General features: G+C 38.3%; 3 protein-coding genes across 3 annotated transcripts; all 3 read right to left on the bottom strand.

Annotated features, from left to right (window-relative positions):
- Window positions 1-2,877: 2,877 nt before the first annotated feature.
- LOC133849979 (uncharacterized) lies at window positions 2,878-3,943 on the bottom strand. The gene is made up of 2 exons (XM_062285962.1): window positions 3,253-3,943; window positions 2,878-3,181 (listed from the first exon to the last, which is right to left on the bottom strand). The coding sequence occupies exons 1-2, from the start codon at window positions 3,900-3,902 to the stop codon at window positions 2,911-2,913; spliced, it is 921 nt and encodes a 306-aa protein (XP_062141946.1). The 5' UTR covers window positions 3,903-3,943; the 3' UTR covers window positions 2,878-2,910.
- LOC133849977 (zinc finger BED domain-containing protein 4-like) lies at window positions 3,937-6,708 on the bottom strand. Its single transcript, XM_062285960.1, has 6 exons — window positions 6,534-6,708; window positions 6,195-6,279; window positions 5,990-6,129; window positions 5,720-5,920; window positions 4,511-4,597; window positions 3,937-3,978 (listed from the first exon to the last, which is right to left on the bottom strand). Exons 1-6 carry the CDS (start codon window positions 6,684-6,686, stop codon window positions 3,937-3,939), a joined length of 708 nt encoding a protein of 235 aa, XP_062141944.1. The 5' UTR covers window positions 6,687-6,708.
- An 8,491-nt stretch (window positions 6,709-15,199) lies between these two features.
- Window positions 15,200-23,307, bottom strand: LOC133849978 (uncharacterized). Its single transcript, XM_062285961.1, has 4 exons — window positions 23,183-23,307; window positions 17,266-17,428; window positions 16,904-17,183; window positions 15,200-15,219 (listed from the first exon to the last, which is right to left on the bottom strand). Exons 1-4 carry the CDS (start codon window positions 23,209-23,211, stop codon window positions 15,200-15,202), a joined length of 492 nt encoding a protein of 163 aa, XP_062141945.1. The 5' UTR covers window positions 23,212-23,307.
- Window positions 23,308-23,698: the final 391 nt, after the last annotated feature.

The raw sequence follows: 23,698 nt of genomic DNA, 5'->3' as shown, positions 1-23,698 counted from the left end.
CAAGTCATACATCCAAAAAACAGTATTATTGCAGCCCCAGTCGGGCTGTGCGCTGCGATTCGAACACCGAGCCTCTTCGGCTCATTCGAAAATTCGAAGTTCTAACACAGCGCGCAGATTCCTTGCAACTGGAGACAGTTTTAGTACAATTGGACACAGCCATAAAATATATGTATGAACACTACACAACTGTTTCATTGTACAAAAACTGAACTTGATTTGATAAACCAATATAATTACAACTTTCTTCCAGCTCCAATCCAATTTCGTCCCATATCTTGTTCCTTTTTGTTACGTTTTTATAGTCCGCGTCCGCAGAATCATATAAAATTATATTTTTTCGACTAATTCGATGAGTCGCTCCACTTACGACATTGTTGCTGTTTTGTCCGAAAATTGTTTTTTTACGTATTCAATATGCAGCTCCACTTTTGCCCTTGCTTACATTAGTAAACGTGTGAATGGCAAAAGACATAGCGGCAGAGGCGCGAATAAATCGCAAAGGGAACAGCGTGAATTAATCGTAGCGGCGTTGTAGCTTAAGAGATTTAATCATCTCTCACACCATAGCGAATAAATCGCAGCGGCAGCGGCGGGAATATATAATTATATTGCGTCTTATGATCGTATGTATGCACTAGAGGTCTGCATGACAGTCATGACAGACATACAGTCAAAACAGCATTTGGTACTCTCACTCAAAGTTCTGACTGAGTGAGACATTGTATAAAACGAATTTGGCAAATGTGGTGAAGGCATGAGTAGAAAATTTACCGTATCCATAGCTTGCAAATAACTGTCGACCGTTATTTTTCTTGTGCTCTCGTTGCGAGCACAACCGAAAAAGTTCATACTCTCTCGCTCTGAGCAAGAGAGTTTTGCTGTCTTCATTTCTGTTTTCTGTTGAGCGCTTTTCGTTGAGCACTTTTATTTCGGTCGTTCAATGAGCAGTGCGTAAAGAGCGGAACGAGAAACGCTCGCACAAAGAGAGTCAGTAAAAGACCGATTGACCGAAAAACTCAACGCAAACGGTCTTCACATTTACTTACGTTGTTGTTGCAATTAATATATTTCGTATGCAAAACGAACGCTTGTGAATGTATACCAATACATATGCAAAGAAATAATACAATTTGATTAATAGAACAATTTAATTTTATTTTCAAATATTTTTGTTAACAAGTTTCATTTAGATTCCATATTCCATATAACAAAATGCTTTTAAAAAGAACAAAAAATTTCAGACAATGTTGTTTTTAAATTTTTTTGTATTATTATATATATATTTTTTGTAACATATTATGTATTAAGCTTTACAACTAGTAAGGAGTTTAGATTTTCTGCACTAATCGAACTTCTTCGTTCACTTAATATAAAGTGTAGGGCTGAGAATGCCCGTTCGACGGACAGTGCACTTATATGCGGAATCTTAAGTTGCAAATCAATAAAAAAAATCCAATATATTTGAATTTAATGGCAAGCGACCAAATGTTACGTCGAAGTTTTCGATGTCAGCATAAATTTTGGCAAGTTTTGTAGAAACAGGATCTTTTTTGCTTTCTGAAACTGTCTGCAAATCGTCCAAAAATGCGAGAACAGCGACTTCTCTTCAGATGAGGATGCGGTTGAAAGCACTGACGAGACAGGGGAAGCAAACATCTCTTCATGCACAGGAGTCTCGAGCGCTGGAACATTTCGTGTTTGTGCCTTAAATAATAAAGCGATAATAAGTATAAAATGTTTTTTGAATTTTAGTTTAGTACAAGTATTAGTTTTGACGAAGAAAATTTTTATTAGTTTCTCAAAACTACAACATAAACAAAACAGGACCCAAATTTCAAACATTCTACGACATACAGCTTACTTCTTTCAACTCATATAGACGAAACGCTGTTTTTTCAAATTTGCCTTTGCTAACGATTTCTGATAGTTCGACAACATACAATTTACCCGAGGATCCATGTAAATCGCTGCCAACAATGCATCATTTTCTAACAATTTTGTCTCTCTTATTTTTATCTGTGCCGATAGTTTTTTTTAATTAAATTGTAGCTATTCTCGCATTTCAATTTAAGTTCCATCCATACTACGAAGAACTCACTATAAACTAAATCTTTGTCTTGTAGCTTTAAAGTTGCCTGGTATGTGTCACTGAAAGCGTCAATGTACGTCTCGATCCAATCCCAATCGGCCTCTACACAAATATTAGACTGCGTTGCCAGGAAATCCTTTAAGTCCAATAATTTCTTTAGCATTAAATACGTAGAATTCCACCTTGTAGCAACGTCGAGCGATGGTATGTTTTTTTCATTTTCAATTAAGACACGTCTGCATAGATTTTATAAATATTATATATATATATATATATATATATATATATATATATATATATATATAAATATATATATATAATTAGATGTTCGCGGTGCACGAACAGTAAAAAAAATAAAACACAAGGATTTATTTTTGTTTACTTAATAGACCACTTTATTTTTATTTATAAGCTCGCAGGCTACGCGTCTTAAGTGAGGAAAGTGTCTTTAAAAACTGAACTCACAATATGCTGAGCTCTAACATGAAAGTTATTATTACGACTTAGGGCTAACATACGTGTGATGTTTTGTGTTTGTGTTAGTGCAGTAATGCTGAGTCCTCAAGTTTCAAATGGAAAATTTTAATGGACTTTGGATTTTTTGGAAGTGGCACGATCGCCAATGTAATAGGATCTTTTTGTTTGTGACAGTTGGTGCCGTCGCGACAAATGTTTATGTTTATGATATGATTTGTGGGAAAGAATTTGGAAGATAGGGGAATAATTATGAGTGTTTGTCATGTACGAGAAATTATTCTGGTGGTGGATATATTACTATATATATAAAAAGAAATTTTTATATATGTATAACTTATATATTACCTATATGTTTCTGTGCGCAGCGATTTGCATAATGTGCGACAGGCACTTATTTTATCGGCGATCTCCTTTGTTCTATTTACATCAAATACGCACAGTTGCAGAGTGTGTGCTGCACATCTCACTAGGTGTATATTAGCCAGTTCAATAGAATCCAGTTCATTCAGAAGATTCTCACTTTCTATGTCTTCTTCATAAAGGGATTCCTCTGTCGCATCATTTAATACCTGGACGGCTTTTATCATGTTTCGCCCATTATCAGACGTAATGCTGTGTACATGAATATGAAATTTAAAAAAAAAATCACATATTTTCAAAATTGTATGTAATTCAATCTTTACCTGTAGATCTGATCAAGTGTTATGCCATAATCATCTAAGACTTCTAGAATTTTATTCTTTATATATATTCCAGTATGAGATTCCCCGAGCTCAGTCATGCCCAAGGTCTTCACAACAATCTCGGTTTTAGCCAGGCTTGCGTGGATCATTTGCAAATTGATTCCCAGTATAGCTTTATCCATTCTGGTGGCAACATCGATCAGCGACACCAGCTTTCCCTTTGCAAGTGCCCTTATATTTTTCTTGACAAACTGCTCTTTGACTGACACAAAATTCATTATATTTCTCGACGTTACAGAGTTCATGCCAAGTGCATTATATATTGGATCCATTATTTCGTTGAACCCTTCACTGTCTAGAAATTTGAATGGTTTTCCGTCTGTGGTTACAATTATGATCAAAGAAGAAACAATTGATTTTTCACTCGTTTGATATGATATTCTTCGTTTTTCTTCGCATTGTGTTAACTTTGTATATCCAGAATAATTCCACTCATTGAAAATGTCCATATGCTTATTTGTTAAGTGCCGTCTTAAATTTGTGGAATGATTACCGGACAATTTAATACCGCAAACATTACAAATTGATTTGTTCTCGTCCAAATTTAATTTAAAGAATTGGTGCACATTTTTATTCATATCTCTTCCCATTTTACAATAACAATTATTTCGCAACTTCACACACTCAATTCACGATCGCAATTAAACGTTTAACGATTTGCTTGCTCTATGCGTGTGAATGTATACCAATACATTCGCAAAAGACTTTTATTTTCACTGAATACGACAAAACGGTCTTGGAACAACCGAAACAAAACGGAATAGAAAAAAACGGTTTCGCTCTGAGCGCGAGCGAGCCCATTCGAGAACCCACGAAACGGTTGCTCTCTGAGTCTTTTCGTAAAGAGACAGAGAGAGACACATATTTGCGAACAACGAGAAACGGTCGACAGTAATTTGCAAGCTCTGACCGTATCCGAACGGCGAAGCAATGCAAGAATGAGTTTCGCGACCGAGTACTCGGATAGTTGTGCGCAGCATTGGCGATGCCAAATTTTTTTCGTATTTGTTTTTATACCCGCTACCCATAGAATAGAAGGGTATTATAATTTTGTGCCGACAGGAAATGTATGTAACAGGTAGAGGGAGGCATCTCCGACCCTATGAAGCATATATATTTTTGATCAGCGTCAACAGCCGAGGCGATCTAGCCATGTCCGTCTGTCCGTTTGGTTGTCTGTCCGTCCGTCCGTATGAACACCTAGACGCATATGACGCCTCCAGAAATCCTTCATTTTAGAACAGGCTTCTTCTGGTACGTTATCATTTGCAGGGCGCACTAAGTCCTGTAAATAAATGGTATTCTAATTTAGTTTCAAAAGTTTTTAATAAAAATAAAAATATATTGTTAAAGTAAACTATTTTAGGTTTCGTATTATTTTATAAAACATTAAAGAGTTACTAAGAAGTATTTCATAACAGTGTTAATGTGTGTTAAAACTTAATTTTACGTACTTCTTCAATATTTTTGTTCTCAGACATTTCGTAAGCAATGTCCTTGAGAGCTTCAAGGGCTGTGAGAGGAGAAAGATAAACTTTCTTAAATCTCGGATCCAACAAAGTCGATTTGACAAGAATTTTGTTGTTCTGCAAAAACTTAAAACGTTTATCTGCTTCCTTCAATAAAGCTTCCTCAGTTAAAATTCCTTCGGCCGACTCTAGTTGTATTTTGCGAATTTTGTCCATCAACAGTGATATACATAAGTGGGATTACCATGCTCACGGTAACTTTCGCCACTTATTTTTTCTGTCGCATCTTTAAAAGGCTTAAGTAGATCACAGAAATCTTGACAAATTCGCAATTCTGAAGCCGTTAGCATCTCGGGCAATCCTTTTACAGTTGTTGATCTATTAATTAGGACTATCGCTACTTTATTCGAAATACTTAAGAACGAAATAAACATGTCCAGGCAGGAGTTCCACCTTGTGTCCACACTTTGTACGAGAGTTTTAATGTGACCTTCAGCTGTTCCTTCGTCGGCCTGTAGTTTCCGCAACATGTCCATCGCAGCTGGACTGTGCTTGAAATGAGTAACAATTTTCTTCACTATATCCAAAACGTGTGAAAAGATGATATGCCCTTTACTACGTCGTCGACTACCAAATGAATGGTATGTGCGAAACATGAAATGTGTTTGCCACTTCCCAAAAATAAATTTGAGGCCGCCTTCATGTTGTTTGCGTTATCTGTAGTTAAACTACGCCACTTCGAGCACTCGATATCAAATTCGTTACACACCTTCTTCAGTAAGACACTCGCTAGTATGTGACTGCATTAAATGAAAAGTAATATTTAAATTAATTTTTCTTTCCTTACATTTTTTTGTATATAGAAAACACAAACACATAGACACTTGACGAACCACAACATAAGTACAAACCCTTAAGATATTTTTAAAAACGCTTACCTGTGTCATTCTAACTGCTTGCAAGCAAACCGATTGTAGGCAATTATCTTTGATGAAGTGAGCAGCTACTGTTAGGTACGATCGAGTTGAATTTGTGATTGTTACTCCGTCACAGGTGAACGCAAAGTCTTTAACATCTTGAAGAATGGTCTTCATCATAGCTACACAGCTGTCGTATTTTGCTTCGATCAGATTTGTTACCTGTAAAAAATGATGTTAACGGTAAAATAAATATCAAATACAAATTATATGCAATTCGAAAACATTTACCTTGAACCGGCTTGGAATCTTGTAAGTCGGAACACATTTTTTCATCAAATTGGTAAATCCTTCTTTTTCCACGCTCTGGACAGGCAAATTGTATTTGCAGATCATAAACACAATCGCCTCCGTGATATCATCATGTTTTCCTTAAACGTTAAAAAATTGTTTTTAATCAATTAATAATAAAAGTATAAGATACAACAATACTTACTGTTAACAGTGGACGAAAACTTAAACGCGTTCTCTAACGACATTTTCTCAATGCTTTTGTTGAGCTGGTCAACTTTTGTCGATTTCTGAAAATGTAATAAAAGTAGAATTATATATATGTATAATAAATATATAATTATATTTTTTTGTGTATATCAACATATGCATCTGCATAAAAAACATATAAAATCCTGATTTTATTTCGCCTATTAAATCTCTTACACGGAATACACAAATTCCCCGGAAAAACATCAGACACACGCATGTGTGTATTTCCCTGAAATTGTGAAATACGGGAATCGACGAAATACATACATGACACTTTTTATGATTTAATTACCTTTGTACACTTTAGATATGCGTCCCGATGTCTGTTTTTAAGGTGAGACAGCAAGTTCGACGAGTTGCCGCTCGTTTTCACAATTCTACTGCAAATGTTGCAGGTTGCAGAATGATTTATAATTTCAGAAAAATAACTTTTTGCCGCGCTCATACTTACCGGAAGTTAAGTCAAATCAAAGTGACCAATTAGGAAATATCAAAAATATATAAAAAAAAAATCGGGATATTCGATATATCAGGGGAAAAAATATCACGATCAAAATATTTATTTTTATAAAAAAAATATCGATATATTGATATTTTGATATATTATCAACAACCCTACTCTTAACACCTTATTAGCAGCTTCGCGATTAAAGTCGTCGGGGGGTTTTTTGAATGGCACACTCCATCGATATTTGTGACTAAAATTAATTATTATAGATACTATTGACAATTTTGTTAATAATATGTACATGTCTATGATTTTCTATCGATGCCTTTATAATCCCTCATAATGTTGCACTATTGCCTCAGTCTGGGCAAGTTTTTGTTCCATCATGATACATTCCTTGACTTTTGCATAATAGTTGTTCTTCAGCTCAACCTTCAAGACATGATTAAAATTAATATTGAATGAATTTATTAACATCGGAATGTATTAAGCTTTATTCGTACCAGCTTGACTTCTTTGGCCTAATTATTTGTTTTCAGCTGCATGTTTTCCAGCTCAAGCTGGGTCACTTTCATTTTACTTTCATTTAATTCACCATTCTTCCGGTTCATTATTTCTGTCCATGTAGCCGTCATTTTGTCAATTTCGTTCTGCTCCAGCTAAGTAATTAGAGGAAACAACAAAAAATATATATAAGTGAGTATTAAATGTATACAAAATACTAGCTTTATTAAAATCAAAAGATAAGATATTTACAAACATATAAATACTATATAAGGCAGGGTGCTCAAATTCATCTTATGACAGACACCAGAAAACGTGCACATACACATGTATGTAGCGGCGCACTACCCATAAGCACAGAGTGCACTCAGTGTATAGGCGTTGAACAGTGCTCAATGAGCACCCCTTATATAAGGATACCGATGTATTTACCTGAGTCAACAACATCCCATTGCCTCCATTGTTGTTGGTCTCCACTGTTCTATCCCCGTTCCTGTTGTCTTCAGGAGAACCCGCATCTAGCCGGATCTGCGGCTGATTACGCCGCTGCTGTTTGGCTTTTTTTGATTTTGGCATTATTTGTTCTCAACTGCAGTACAAAATTCAGGTACGGTAATTATTGCTGTAATTAGGTAGTAGATGACCCTTTTTCACAATGATGGCAGTTCTCGATCTACTTACCAATGTCGGGACGTATAAATTGTAGTTAGGCGACTTTAGCCAGGCAACCGTGTTGCCCGAGCGCCCGCTCGCCCTGCACAACTATAGGGAATAGCAGAGGAGAAGAAAAAAGAGCTGCGAGGAGAAATATCGGAAATTGTACGCAGTGGTGGAGCATCAGCCACAATTGACATGTGGACTGACAATTATGTCCACCGCAATTTCTTAGGTGTTACATTGCACTACACGGTGGACCACACAATAAATAATATTGTCATAGGCATGAAGTCTATGAATTTCGAAAGGTCAACTAGTGACAATATTATAAAAAAGCTAAACAGCATTTTTTTGGAGTTTGGAGTGGAGAATATAGAGCCAATTAAGTTTTTCACTGATAGGGGTGCAAATATAATTAAAGCTTTGGAAAATAATATTCGCAGCAACTGCAGCAGCCATTTGCTGTCAAATGTTTTGGAAAAATCTTTATCACTTACGAACGAATTATCGGAGACCATAGAGGCTTGCAAGAAATTAACAAAATACTTTAAAAGGCAAATTTGCAGCACTATCTGCCAACGTCATTAAAAAACCAATGCCCAACGCGATGGAAATCGCATTATAGGATGCTGAAATCTATTAATGACAATTGGGCAGATATAAATGGAGTTTTGGCATTTCATGACGAAAGTCTACGCTTATTTAACATCAACATAGGCGTAGTAAAGTCATTAGTAGACGTTTGCGAACACATTGAAATCATTTTTAAGAAACTTCAGACGACAAACTCACCATCATTATGCTTTGTCATTCCGTCAATTTTGAAAATCAAGCAAAATTTGTGTCCAAAACCAAATGATTTAACTGCAATCATTAAATTCAAAAAAAATATTTTAGAAAATATTGATAAGGTATGGGTGGAAAACCTTTGTTTGTGGCATAAAGTAGCATTTTTTTTGTACCCTCCTGCTATTGCAATGCAAACAGCTGATTTGGACGTAGTAAAAGAGTTTTGCATATCCTTAATTTCTGATAAACAAATAAAATATAGTACTTCCACACCCTCAACCCCATCAGAAACTTCCATATTTTCATTTGACAGCCTAACCTCCAATTACAATAATGAATCTTTAGATCCCTCAATAGATACCTCAAGCGATGCCTATTTCTTTTTACAATTAATTAATACATCAGCATTTAAGGCAGAAGAAACACCCACCGAAGAAGTTGATAGATATGCTACAGAAATTGTCGAAATGAATAACAATTTCAATTTAATTGATTGGTGGAAAATGAATAAAAGCAAATTTCCTAAATTATATAAGGTTGCTATGAATTTACACTCCATACCAGCTAGTAGTGCAGCAGCAGAGAGATCTTTTTCATTAGCTGGTAATGTTATAACAGAAAAACGTAATAGACTTGCACCTGGCTCTGTTGACAGCATTATATTTTTAAATTCAATTTTTAAAAATGAAAATAAATTAGATGAATGTATTAATGTATAATGTATTAAATATAATATAAAATGACAATTATTATTATAATAATTACTACTTTTCCTTTGTTTTATTCAAAAATAATTTTTAACACACATGTGTAGAAAGGCAGACAAAGCACATACTTTTGATGTGCATTTCAAACATTTCTATCACACGCATCATAACCTAATCACTCGAGTAAACGACAGATGAATAAAATCAACACAATTATACTCGAGTAAAAATGCCTTGGATTCTGACTTAGCAACAGTCCAACCCAATGAATCGTTAGCAACAATCGCATCAAAGGGTTTGATGCAAGCCGAAGCAGCCAATACTTGTACTTGATTGTGATTGCCGAGCGAAAATCGGTTCGAGTAAAATCAAATCAGCTGACGCTGGAAGTACTTGAGTTGAATCGAACTCGTTGCGACTAATGGTTTGATTTGATTTGATTGCAATTTGGGTATGAGTTTTCGCTCATACTTAATCATACTCGTTGCAGTTCTCTGATTGGCATGATCATCTTAAAAGAATGCAATATTTCGTTCCCCAACTACAAATTTGTATTGCATAATTCCAGGTTTCTTTATATAAATTAAAAACGTAAATAGTAAATTTTACTTATTCGTCTGTTGCAATTCTCAAGTGGTTCTAGTATGGTGTTGACAAGGACTCATCCGTCAGCCGGCAGAGGGCTGGTGGAAATTTTTATTGTTTCTTCCTCTTATAGTAATACAATATGTTTCGGCTAGGTAATATTGTACGAGGGCTGTCTGATAAATAACCGTCCTAACCATAATGCACGCGACTTTTTGAAATTTTTTTTTTTCTACATAGTCTCCTTGTATGTGCGTCAAGATAGCTCCGCAACTTTAGCGTCACATATCGATAAAAAAAATATCGGCTAAAAAAACTTTATATTTTCGTCTTTTTACTTGATATTTAAACTTAAATTAAAAAAGTTAAAATACAAAACAATAGAAAATTAAATTATCTTTCTATTAAATCCATGTTTGTCAAATTTCATGCAGTATTTATGCACTAAAATCGTAAATGAAAAATTGGGGTAGCAATCTCGGCTTTGACGAGTTCTCGGCCAAATCGGCTTATGACAAGTTATAGAGTATTGTTTCATAAATATACCCTCAAAAATGCATAAATTTATCCTTATTCGTTTATGAGATATTTCAGGAAAAGTACGATAACCTCAGCTCCAGCCCCATACAAAATGAGCACAAAAAATCAATGTTGCCGATAAATGACCGTAACTTTTTTTCGACCTTCTTGTGGACCATAGCGCACATTATACTTTCGTAGATACAACTATAAGGAAGATATATAGCAATTTTGGTTGAAATCCTACTAGCTGTTTTTGAGAAAATTGACCTTTTCCTAACCCGCAAAAAAAAGGTCATTTCGCAGGTGCATCAAATCACTGGAACCAGCGTGGAACCAGTCAGTGTTAAATAACACCATTTGGACTTTGGCGGGACTTCAAATACTTGCAGAAAATAACTAAATGAAACAAATATTAATATAATTTAAAATTACATTTAAATACTCTATTTACATATATATTGCTTTGTTATAATTAATAAATATACGCAATTTTATATTCTTATTTAAATCGTAATTTTGCAGTTTACTTGACCACTGTTAGCGGCAAAACGTTATGTTAACGCTATCATCAAATTTTTCTTCATATTTGCAGAACTTGTAGTCCATGTCGCGCTATTTCATTCTATTCGAATCAAATAGACGAATATTTTGCTTTTTGTTTTTATTCAAATTCGTAAAGCCGTTTTCGGGAAAATTCAATTTTTGTGATTATTGCGAAAATTACAAATAAATTTCAATTTGGCATGGAAACGCTTAACATCTGCGAAGCTAGTACAAAGTTAGCGTCGAATTTTTGTTTTGCAGATTTATTTTGACTATGTACATAATTGCTCAATACTTTAAAAAATAGATAATTAACATATGTATCATTCCCCAATATATACTACATAGCAAATTATCAAAGTTTCCGAGAAAATTCAAAATAACATTTACATTTTTCGATTATACGCCCTCCTAGACTTTGTCTGAGAAGGCGCGCATTGCTATAATATAAACATAAAAATTCGAATGCTTTGCAATTTGTTTTATTCAAATCGTGCTATGCGTTTTCGAGAAAATCGAATTTTAGTAGAATAGCACAAATTACAATTACATGCCAAATAGGCATTAGCATAGTGCGGCCTATTTGGGAGGGGACCACGCAGGTACCTTATACCTCTTCGTGAAGAGGATAAGGTCCGTTTTGTCCGCGTTAATGCTAAGCCCGGCTGATTCGGCCCATGCTTTATCTTCCCGCAAAGTAAGTTCCATTACGGAACTAAGGGTGGTTGGGCATTTCCCAGTTATCAAAATGCTTATGTCGTCAGCATAGGCAATTAACTTGGAGGCCCGTCTAGTAAATTTTAGAAGTAGGCTACTTACGACCAAATTCCAAAGGAGAGGCGAGAGAACCCCACCTTGGGGAGTGCCACCTCGCACTACCTTTGTAATGGCCGCATCGCCCCACGTAGCCACCACCAGCCTGTCACAAAGAAGGCGGTTGACCCACCTGTGGATCGCTGGTGCCGTGTTAACTGAGGTAAGGCCCTTCATAATAGCGTCAGTGGTGACGTTATTGAAGGCGCCTGAAATGTCAAGAAATGCACCCAAGGCATATTCTTTATAGTGGTCTGCTTTTTCGATGGAGGCTACTAGAGCATGGAGAGCAGTCTCAATGGACTTGCCCTTTGTGTACTTATGCTGATTTGGGGACAACAGATGCATTGAGTTGCTTCTGATGTGCAAATCAAGTAGCTTTTCCAATGTTTTTAGCACGAAAGAGGTTAGGCTGATAGGCCGGAAGTCATTAGGAACCACATGACTGCATTTGCCCGCCTTGGGCAGAAAAATGACTTTCGAGGTCCTCCAAAGAGTAGGGATATGACCCCATGCGAGGCACGCCGAATAGATACCCGATAGCCACGGAACAATCGTGGGCTTGCTGGCTTGCAGCATTGCTGGCGAAAGTCCATCGAGACCGGGCGACCTGACCTTCGCAAAGGAGTCGATAGCCCAAATTATTTTGTTATCTGTAATTAGACCGGCAGGGGGTCTCATAACTGGGAGACTAGGAAAGAGCTGCCAGTCACTGTCTCTATTCCAATACATCCCGGGAAATGAGTTGAGAGCAGTGCTTCAAGAGTTTCAGCACTACTCTCCGTCCACGCTCCATCGCCCGACTTGAGCTGACTAGGACTGGAAGCCTGCTTGGACAGCAGCTGGAGGTGTCTTTGATATTATCCAGGTCCGAGCAAAAGGTTCTCCATGAAGACCTTTTGGATGATCGGATCATCTTCTCGTACGACTTCAGGAGAGACCTGTACTCGTCCCAGACGTATTCGTTGTCCGCCTTCTTAGCAAGTTGAAACATGCTAGTAAGCTCCCCACGTAGCGATGAGAGATCTGGGTTCCACCAGGGTGGCTTCGATCTTCTCGTCGGTCTTGAGAGCCTACAAGATTGGCGAAACGCTGAAAGTAGTCCTGCTGAGAGGACATTGACAGTAGTTTCTAGGTCCTGTACCGAGTTGATGCTACCTGGTGGACCAAGAGACTTTGAAACAAGGCTAGAGAATTTCGCCCAGTTCGTGTTACGGGGATTTCTGAACGGCTCAGCCGCAGGTACCCTGTTAAAAGGAATGGTGAATTGAATGTACTTGTGATCCGAGAAGGAGGGTCTATCCAGGACCCTCCACTCTTCTACATTGGTACACTCAGTCGCAATCGTTAAGTCCAGCACATTACTAGAGGTGGGACCTACATAGGTAGATACCTCACCTCTGTTGGCTAGTCTAAGCTTATGGTTAAGGATAAAATCAAGAACTGACTCACCCCTGTCGTTAATGTCGGAACTTCCCCAGACGCTATGGTGGCGTTGGCGTCCGTTCCGATTATAATATGCTTATTGGAGGAGCAGACCATGTCCACCAGCCTCCGCAGCTCGTCAGGTGGAGCCGGCTTGTCGTGGGCCGTATAGCAGGATGCCAGCAGCAAACATCCTTCACGGCTCTCCAGCACCACCACGGTTAGATCGTCATTGCTGTAATTAGGTAGTAGATGAGCTTTTAGCCCCTTCTTTACAAGGATGGTTCTCGATCTACTTACCAATGTCGTGACGTACAAATCATACTTAGGCGACTTCAGCCCAGCCACCGTGTTGCCCGACGCTATCCACGGTTCTTGGACCAAAGCCGCGTAGGCGGACACTTCCTCCAGGGCAAGGAGTAGCTCCACCGAAGCCGTTTTGGATTTATGGAGGTTGAGTTGCAGCACATTCATTAGAGGTTAGCAAACTCGCGGGGAGGCCCGTCTGCATGGACAGTTCCTTCCCCACCTCCTCCGTCTTGTCAGTTAAGCTGAGGTGCTGGGTGGCGTCGGTCACGCTCTCAAGACCGAGATCTGCTTCAACCTCCCCTGATCTCAGCGTGTGTGTGTCATTGTCGTTGGGATGACGTTTTTTGAGGCGAAGCTACACGCTCCCTAAGCCCCACGCCATCTTCCCATTGCGCTTGTATAGCAGATCCTCGGCCTCCTTGTTGATCTGAATGATCACGTGCTGCCCACCACTGGGTAAAGGTTCATCAACCTTCAGCACGGACCAATCACTCGTCGGTATGGCCGGGTTCTGCTTTTTAAGCAGCTGAAGCGCCCGCTCGCCCTGAACAACTATTGGGAAAAGGACTTTCGCCTTCGGCATGGACGGAATATTATTCCTGTCCACCACGTCCAGCTTGGCCCCCTCCCACAGTCCGTCCAGCTTGGGTACGGTCGCTTGCAGCCACTGCAATGTTGGGTCGTCCTTGCATGTCAGGATCTTGACACCATTCATCCAGCCAGTGCCTTCGAATGTAGGCATTGGACTGTCTGGGACATTCTCCATCCTGACAAACAGTGCGTCGACCAGCTTACTATGGGTCAACCGCCACCGCTCTGCAGACATTTTCCGGTTAGGGTCCCCTCTGTCTATGAGAGCAACGGCGAGATGCCGCCAGGCAGTTTCAGCAACCGTTGCTCTCTGTCTCGTCTTGTTCGAGTCCGTGTTGGTGGAGCCAGGTGCTCGCAGCCTCTTGCTCACTGGGGCCCCTTGCTTGGGACTCTCAGCGGACCGTTGGCGCTTGTTTGCCATGGACTCCACCTTCTTGTTGGCAGGGCCGGTAGAACCGGTCTGCACTTTAGTGTCTTTTGGAAAGGGGCTAAGTTGCTTTTCCCGCATCCACGTGTTGGCCCAGGCAAGCCTCTCCTGGTCCTTGACGGATAGGTTTGCTACGCCACTAAGTCTTGCGTGAATGCGGGTCGCCGCCTTATTTTTGGCCTTCTCCTTCAGCCCCCCGTGCCCCGCTGCGCAACCTTGGAGGTGCTGGCGATAGGCAGGGGTGACTGAAGAGGAAGACGTTCCCCCTCTACCGTAGAAGTTGGCGCAGCGCTCTTTTGGTCTGTGTCGGTTAAGACAACAGCACCCGCGCGCACCAACCTCGAATTTTTGGTGGCAGTGTTGTTACAACTGATACGGCCTGCTCCCGCCGCCTCAGAGGTGTGACCGCTGGCGACACGCAGAGAGGATCTCTCCCCCCCGTGCCCGCCGGTGGTAGCAGTCACGCGTTCCACCGACGTTTGGGCTGACATCCCAGCCCGGGTTGAATTGTGCCATTTTTGGCTAATTTTGTTCTTGGGAGCCCCCATAGCGTTTTCAGTCTGACCGCCAGACACCTCGTACCATGGATTCTGCTACTTATCTTCAGACAGATGCCCGAAAGATAAGGAACAGAGTCCTCAGCTAGGATCTGCAGTTCCTGAAATATCGACGTATAGTAGAGATCTGCTACCTGTTGACAATGAGGTAATACAGATCATACCCAGCCAGCAACCTCGGGGAGGGTTCAGCAGAGGATTTTTGCCATCCAATCTTTGCCTTTAGAGTCATGGAATTTTTCCAAAGTGGAAAAATCATTTTTAAACATTCCCACTTTAAGCTTCTTCAAAGCTGGCTTTTGCCATCTTTCAATATGTCGAGAGAGCTTTCGCTTATCAGCCATTTCATTTTAATATTTACTTTCGTTAATTCTAAGTTTATTATTTTTTGGTCTAATGATAGTTACGTTAGTTAGTTGGTCGTGGGAAGAGAGAGAAAGTTGAAGCTGCTTCATGACGGAAACAGAGCATTCCTCCATTTTCCGAATAAAGCGGCCCAATTTTATCCACTTCTTATTATTCGGTTTAATAATACTATGCTAAACTACTTTAAAAAACTATTCAATTTGCCCATTGCTTGGTCTTTTGCCAGATGAATCAATAAATATTCCAATAATATTAGTCCAGAAGGGAACATATACAATATACTCTTTTAAAATGAACTCTAACATTTTCGGACAGTAAAAAATATTGTTCGCTTAAGATGTATTAAATTTATTTAAATTATTAATGACTTCAATGTAAATGGTTTCAAATTTTTTACGAAACGGACTTGCCAAAGTTATTGAATTTAGTGTTATATCAGTTACTTTATCATTTAATGGTGTTTGGGCAAAAAATTGTTCATTAAAATTTAAAAAAAAATGTATCGTTACGGTAATTTATAAAATAAGCTTTGGCGTTATCAACTATCTTATTAATACATGGAGAAAGAAGAATGTTTGCAAGATTCTTGAACCATTTTTCTAATTCTAGCACGTTGTCAATCGAATAGGCGTAACCTAAGCAATTTCTTAAAAATGTTCTTAATTCAATGTTGTGCAAACCAACTATTTCATCAATATTACGGCACATAATTTTGCAAAAGTAACTTGTACAAAACGGAACACAAACATTAGGAAAAGTTGAACTATTATTATATACATAATTAAAACAAATTGCATTATAATTTACAATCTCAAGATTATTAAACTCTTTTAAAATGGCCCCAATAATAGCAAAACTAACATCAGTTATTATTCTACTGCAAATAGGCCATTTGAATCGATTTTTTAAACAAGACTCCCGTAACTCGCACAAAAATCTTCCAATGTCGTACGATGTATGATTCGAAAGTATTGCATGAGCTACTGGGAATACAATATGGAGGGATATGGGCTACTAATGAATACAAAAATATTCTCTTCTTTACAAAGTGCAAAGGCTGCACTACATTTCCTGTGGCATCCATATGTAAAAATATATTTTTATATTTAACTTGTTTATTTTTTTTAACTCTATATTCAAACGCAGTACAGTTTTTTATGGAGGCTCTTTCCATAAATCTGTTCACAGCCCTGCACTGCGTTTGTTTTTTTAAATACTTATTATGTGTTATTTTAAGACTACTTGTTAAAACTTTAACCACCCCATCAAAAGACCCTTTAAATATAAAGCTATTGCAAGATGGATCCTTACAATAACCATACGCTACAAAATTTAACTTATTAATTATAAGCTTCTTAAAGTATAAAACACACGCATTATTATGAGAGCTGTAAACTTCTCTATTCATGTGCTCTATACTTTTTGAAGCAGAGAAATGGTTAGTTAATAATGAATATATATTTTTAAAATCGATCACCTTAAATTTACAGTCCTCATAATTGCATTTTGAAAACATTGCACGTGGGCTATTCAAATTGTCAACTAGGAGGACCGATCGATTCAAACTTTCATTTCCACTGTGGCACTCTTTTCGAAAACATTTCAAATTGGCTTCTATCAATGTTTCGTCTGCCGGCTCAATGGAAATGTCAGTAGACTCATAGACTCCATCAGTGACATCATTGGATTTTGCCTGGAACTATATAAAAATTCAAATTAGAATTGAAATAATCTGCAAATATTTACATATAGTATATTAAATTCAAATTTTTAATACTTACACGTTGGAAGCACTTTAGCAAGGTATAACGAGTTTTGCTAGTGTTGCCAAATGGAACCACTCGCTTCTGATTGGCATTCAGTTTGTCCAACAATATTTGGTAATCCAACGTCGAAAGTCCCTCGGAAAGTGCCTCCTGTACAGCATCCTTATATCCATAGTTGCTATAAATGCAAAGGAAACATTGAAATTATTTATTTATTTACATGTTACTTATTATACAAAATAATAAAAGAAGGAAATGCTAGCTACTAAGGCCATCGACTCTGAAATTATTACTTGTATTAAATACAGGGATGCTTTAAGTACAGGGACTTTTCAGATATTAAGAAAAAATGTGTTGCAAAGTGAATAATAATAATTTTATATCTATATATACATATGTATATGTAGAAGCATCAATTGCTTCATCGTTTGTTGGTTGCGTCTGTGGGTTTATTTCCGCCATCTTTTTATTATTATCGCTAAAAATAGTGAAGCGAGGCTCAGCGTGTGTTGATCTCTTACTATTTCACAATCCAACTGAACGATTTCAGTTCTCTGCACTACCACACTCACACCCATACGGGTTCTATTGTGGTCTCATTCTATCAACCTTACACTGAGACACACTGACAACCGCATATGCTGTCGTCTCACTTTTTCTAGTGTTGTACAGTATACAAAGGCTCTCGTCTTTTGCAACACTACACAATTCGCCTCAGGACTCAGGCGTGCAATTCTAGACTTAGGCGCGCAATTCAAATTACTGAACTTGCTCCGACACGGCCATCCTGACAACTTACACGTCCTCGTGTAATATCAAAGAGAAGCAAGCCATCATTCGATTCAAACTTTATTTAACAAACTTAAATTCTTTATCAATTATAAATTTTCATTTCTCTTAAGGCAAAATCTTACACATCTTCGTTCTTAACTTGAAATTCTTTCTCTCTTTTCCTTCAACTTTTTCTTTACGTAACATTTTCTCCTTTTTCATTTCTTAACCTCCGGGCCAGGTACCACCACGTAGCATTGACAACACATTATAATACACCAGTGCCACACTGGTCTTCCATTCCACTAGTGCCACACTAGCCAATACAGTCTGTTTCAACTGATTTTCTTACCAGTGCCACACTGGTCTTACATTTCACTAGTGCCACACTAGTTTCTACGGTCTGTTTCGCCCGTTGCACTCTCACCAATGCCACATTGGTCTTCAACCGCTTCATCAGATGAACTCACTTCATCCCCATCTATATCTAGCTCGCTTGGTACCTGCCCTTCCGCCATTTTGCGTAAACTCTCGTGGGGATACTTGTACTGTCTCTTACTTGTAATAGACCGTAAGTTGTACCGATCGCCGTCTAAAACTTCTGTCACAATAAAGGGTCCACGAAACTTTGGATCTAACTTCGTTTGTTGTCGCTCATTATTTTTGAGTAAGACATAATCCCCTTCACTAAACTTGACTACTTTTGCTTTGCCCTTATCGAATCTTATTTTGTCATATTGTGCTGCACTTTGCATATTCTTTACAGCTTCTGTTCTTTGTTTGTCTAAATCTACCTCGCTCTCCTCGTCACAAATAGGAACCAGACCCAGTGGTCGTGAGCACTTGCCAATTAATAGTTCTAAAGGACTTGATTTCGTAACTCGATTTACTGTACAATTCAATGATAATTGCACTTCTCCCAAAGAGTCCTGCCATGACCGTTCACTAGATTCCACAACTGTCAACAAATCTTTCAAAGTACTCATCACCCTTTCCACCTGACCATTGGCGCGACTAGCACCAGTTGCTATTAAATGAAGCTGTATTTTTTGAGAGCTACAGAACTCTACAAACTTCACTTCGGTAAAGCTTCTGCCTTGGTCAGCCACTACACGAGTAGGCACACCAAACAAAGCAATTGATGATTTCAACGCGTCTATACAATTGTTTACATCTAGTTTGAATGTGTGATACAAATGAACATATTTTGTAAAGCCATCAATCTGAACTATGATGTATTCTTTACGGTCATTTTTGCCGCTTAGTTTTCCGGTTACATCCATATGCAACGTGTGCCACGGTATACTGACTTTTGGTATTGAATGTAATTCAGCTTGAATTTTTCCTGACGCTGATTTTGTCACCCTACAGGTTATACAATTATCAACAAATTTTCTTACGTACTTTGACATTCCAACAAACCAATAATGCTCATAAACCTTATCAAGGGTTCCAAGGGTTTCCCAGCCTAAGTGCAAAATAGACTCATGAACCTGATTGATAATTGACCACCTAAACGCTCGAGGAACAACTGGCAGGCAACGAGTTCTAGAATGTCTTTGAATTTTTCTGTATAACACGTTTGCCCTCATCTCGTAGGTTGCAGCTAAATCGTCGGTTAGTCCACCTTCCTTCAATTTTTTTACTATAGACAAAGTTTCCTGATCACGCTGCTGTTCTGCTTGAATCCAGCTTTCTGTAATGGTCACCAGTTCTACACGCTTTTCAACAACCTTGTTTTGTCGTTGTTTATTCATGTTAGGCAAAGGATTTCTTGACAGAAAATCTACATGAGCCATGCGCTTCCCTTCTCGATACAGTATGTCAAAGTCAAAAGCTTGAAGAAATGCCCACCAACGGTATACTCTAGCAGATAATTCAATTTGTGTTCTGGACGCCTTCAACGAATTACAGTCTGTAAAAAGAACAAACCTTCTTCCATGCGGATAATGTTTAAAGTGTTTAACGGCATTGATAACCGCGAGAGTTTCTAACTCATACGATGTGTACTTTGACTCACAAAGACTAGTAGTCTTACTGAAGTATTCTACAACATATGGTTTGTTTTCTATTCGATGCAAGAGTATGGCTCCATAACCGATGGCACTTGCATCCGTATGGAGTTCTATATGGTATTGTGGATCGAATATCGATAAAACTGGCTTACTTGTGAGAATGCTTATAATTTGTTTACGTATTACCTCATGTTCATTTTTCCAGACAAATTTATTTTTCTCAGAAGTGAGAGAATACAGAGGTTTCATTAACTGAGAAAATCCTGATACGAACTGGCGAAAATACGAGGCCAATCCTATAAATTGCCTTAACGTAGTAATGGACTTGGGTGGTGGCAATGCACTTAGGGCCTCAATCTTACGTAAATTGGGGCGGATTTCCCCAGCCTGTACTTCGTATCCTAAATACTGTACGGTTTTCCTCATAAATGAACATTTTTCCCCATTAAATGAAAAACCTGATTCTGTCAAAACCTTTAAAACAGTTTCTAATCTCTCCAGTGCCTCTTCTTTAGTGGATGCCATAATCATTATATCGTCCATATAAACGACAACGTAAGAATACGCTAACTCACCTAAAGCTTTCATTATGGCTCTTTGAAAAACCGAAGGCGCATTTTTTAAACCTACCGGCATTGACAGAAACTCAAACTGGCCGTCTGGAGTCACAAAAGCCGTGTATTCGATGGAGTCAGTGTGTAATGGAACCTGATAATATCCGCACGCCATGTCCAAACAAGTGAAATACTTTGCTCCTTTCAATCTACTTATCTGATCAGATATTAGAGGTAATGGAAACTTATCAGCGATTGTGTTTCTATTTAATTCACGATAATATACACAGAGCCTAACAGATCCATTCTTCTTTTTGACTAACAATGCGGGACTGGCATAAGGTGAACAACTAACTCTAATTACATTATTCTCAATCAACTCTTGAACTTTTGCTCTTAATAATTCTCTTTCATTGGGGCTGAATCGGTACGGGCGTCTTTGGACCGTCTTGGTCGGGTCACTAAGACGAATAGTCATTTCTCCAGTACTTATTCGAGTAAGAGGGGTTCCCCGAATAAACGACTTTGAGTACTTTTTCAATAACTGTATTAATTGGTCTTTCTTTGCATCATACAAATCGGTTTCTACTTTATCAAAGTCAAATTCTTTGTCAGTTACTGCACAAACGTTAATTGTTTTGTCTTTAACAAACTCTACTCCTTGACTTGATACTACTGCTGAATATCCCTGGGCTAAGGTTTCACGCCCGATTACAATATCGTTTTTCATACAATCGTCGTTAACTACATGAAACATTACTTCAATACAATTTCCATTAATCATTACATTACTTAAAATTTGTATAGTACTCACTAAATTAGCATTACCTATACCACTTAACGATACGACATTATTAATTCTTCTTTTTCCGGTCAACTTATGCGATGTGCTCTCTTTAGCCAAAGAGCATTCTGCTCCGGAATCAAAAGTAATCGGAAACTTCTCACCTCGTTGCATCATGAATGCTTTTGGTTCTTCCACCACACACATCTCAACTCGCTTATGTGTGCGCGATCCAGATTCTTTTCCAACAGTTCTCTTTGGACATTGAGTAGAAATATGTCCCGCTTCGTTGCAACGGTAGCATATTATGGTGGTCTTGGCACGATGTGACATCCCTCGATTATCTCCATAATTCTCCCCAGTAGATGACTGCTTCCTCACTCTGCATTCTGCCTTTTTTGTGACCAAACTGACCACAGGAGTGGCAATTAACTGCAGATGATTTAAAACGCTTAGCACTCGGCTCCTCGTGCGAGAAGTTGGATCGCTTTTTGTCTAATGAAAACACTTGCAGCTCAGACTGCAGCTCGCGTTTGGTGTGAATACTTGCTGTGTATGCTACGCGCTGCAATCTATGGTCATGATGTGCTAGATGCCCCAGTACCACAGATGCGGCAATTTCTTCTTTTTCCATATCACGCCATTTTGTGACAAGTGACGTCATTTTTCGGCTCGCATAAACGGCAAGACTCTCGCCAGCATTTGGTTGGCTACCCAACAGGTTGAGAATTGCGGCCGCCGGTGTCTCAGTATTTTCATACCGCTGCTCGAACAACTGCATAAACTGCTGCCATGTGATTCCAGGGTAGCAGATCTGCGATAGCCACTGTGAAGCGCTTCCTTCAAGAGACTGCGTTAATGCCATTATTAATGCACTGCCTTCCAACGGTTTTTCGCTCAAAATGATGTCCACAGTCGCGCACCACTGAATTGCATCTGCTCCAGAGACGTCCGAATTAAATTTCAGCAAAACGATGCCGTTACTTTGAAGAGGCTCTCGAAACGCCGTAACGTGTTTGCTAGTAGCATAAAACTTCGATTTTGCTGTTCCATCAAGGCACGAAACTGATCCGCAAATACTGTAGATCCGGAGTTACATCCCACTTCTGATGTAGAAGCATCAATTGCTTCATCGTTTGTTGGTTGCGTCTTGTAGAAGCATCAATTGCTTCATCGTTTGTTGGTTGCGTCTGTGGGTTTATTTCAGCCATCTTTTTATTATTATCGCTAAAAATAGTGAAGCGAGGCTCAGCGTGTGTTGATCTCTTACTATTTCACAATCCAACTGAACGATTTCAGTTCTCTGTACTACCACACTCACACCCATACGGGTTCTATTGTGGTCTCATTCTATCAACCTTACACTGAGACACACTGACAACCGCATATGCTGTCGTCTCACTTTTTCTAGTGTTGTACAGTATACAAAGGCTCTCGCCTTTTGCAACACTACACAATTCGCCTCAGGACTCAGGTGTGCAATTCTAGACTTAGGCGCGCAATTCAAATTACTGAACTTGCTCCGACATATATGTGTATATATATTTACAATACTTTAACACTTCGAATATATATTTATGACATTGAAAATGTAAAACAATATTATTCACTTTGAACACACACTTTTCCAATCAATTTATATTTTCCCGGAATGGCCGCTGCATTGTCACAAAATCGCCACTGCATATTCATATATATACATGCATATATATACATGCATATACATATATACATATATGTATGTATGCTACTGCACTTAAAGTGCGCACCGGATGTACATATTATACATATGTACTGTATGTACTTACGATTTGGTGGACATCAATTTAGGTGGCATTTTTAATATTTTGTTTACTCTCACTTTATAAACTTTTAACTTTATAAATCACTTGTGCAGAACTTGTTGTTTAGTAGAACATACAGCACTATTCCGTTATGTTCCAGAGTTGCCACCAAGTTCATAAAGGGTGTGTTGCCACCATGGTAATATTAGTTTGGCAATAATCACAAAAATTGAATTTTCCCGAAAACGGCTTAACCGATTTGAATAAAACAAAAAGCAAAATATTTGTCTATTTGATTCGAATAGAATGAAATAGCGCGTCATGGCCTACAAGTTCTGCAAATATGAAGAATAATTTGATGATAGCGTTAACATAACGTTTTGCCACTAACAGTGGTCAAGTAAACTGCAAAATTACGATTTAAATAAGAATATAAAATTGCGTATATTTATTAATTATAACAAAGCAATATATATGTAAATAGAGTATTTAAATGTAATTTTAAATTATAATGTATTTATTTTAAATTTGATCCCGCCA

The sequence above is a fragment of the Drosophila sulfurigaster genome, unplaced genomic scaffold (genome assembly GCF_023558435.1).
Source record: "Drosophila sulfurigaster albostrigata strain 15112-1811.04 unplaced genomic scaffold, ASM2355843v2 ctg57_pilon, whole genome shotgun sequence".
Classification (NCBI taxonomy): domain Eukaryota; kingdom Metazoa; phylum Arthropoda; class Insecta; order Diptera; family Drosophilidae; genus Drosophila; species Drosophila sulfurigaster.
Note: the sequence above shows the minus strand (reverse complement) of the source record. Positions and strands in the feature narration are given on the sequence as shown.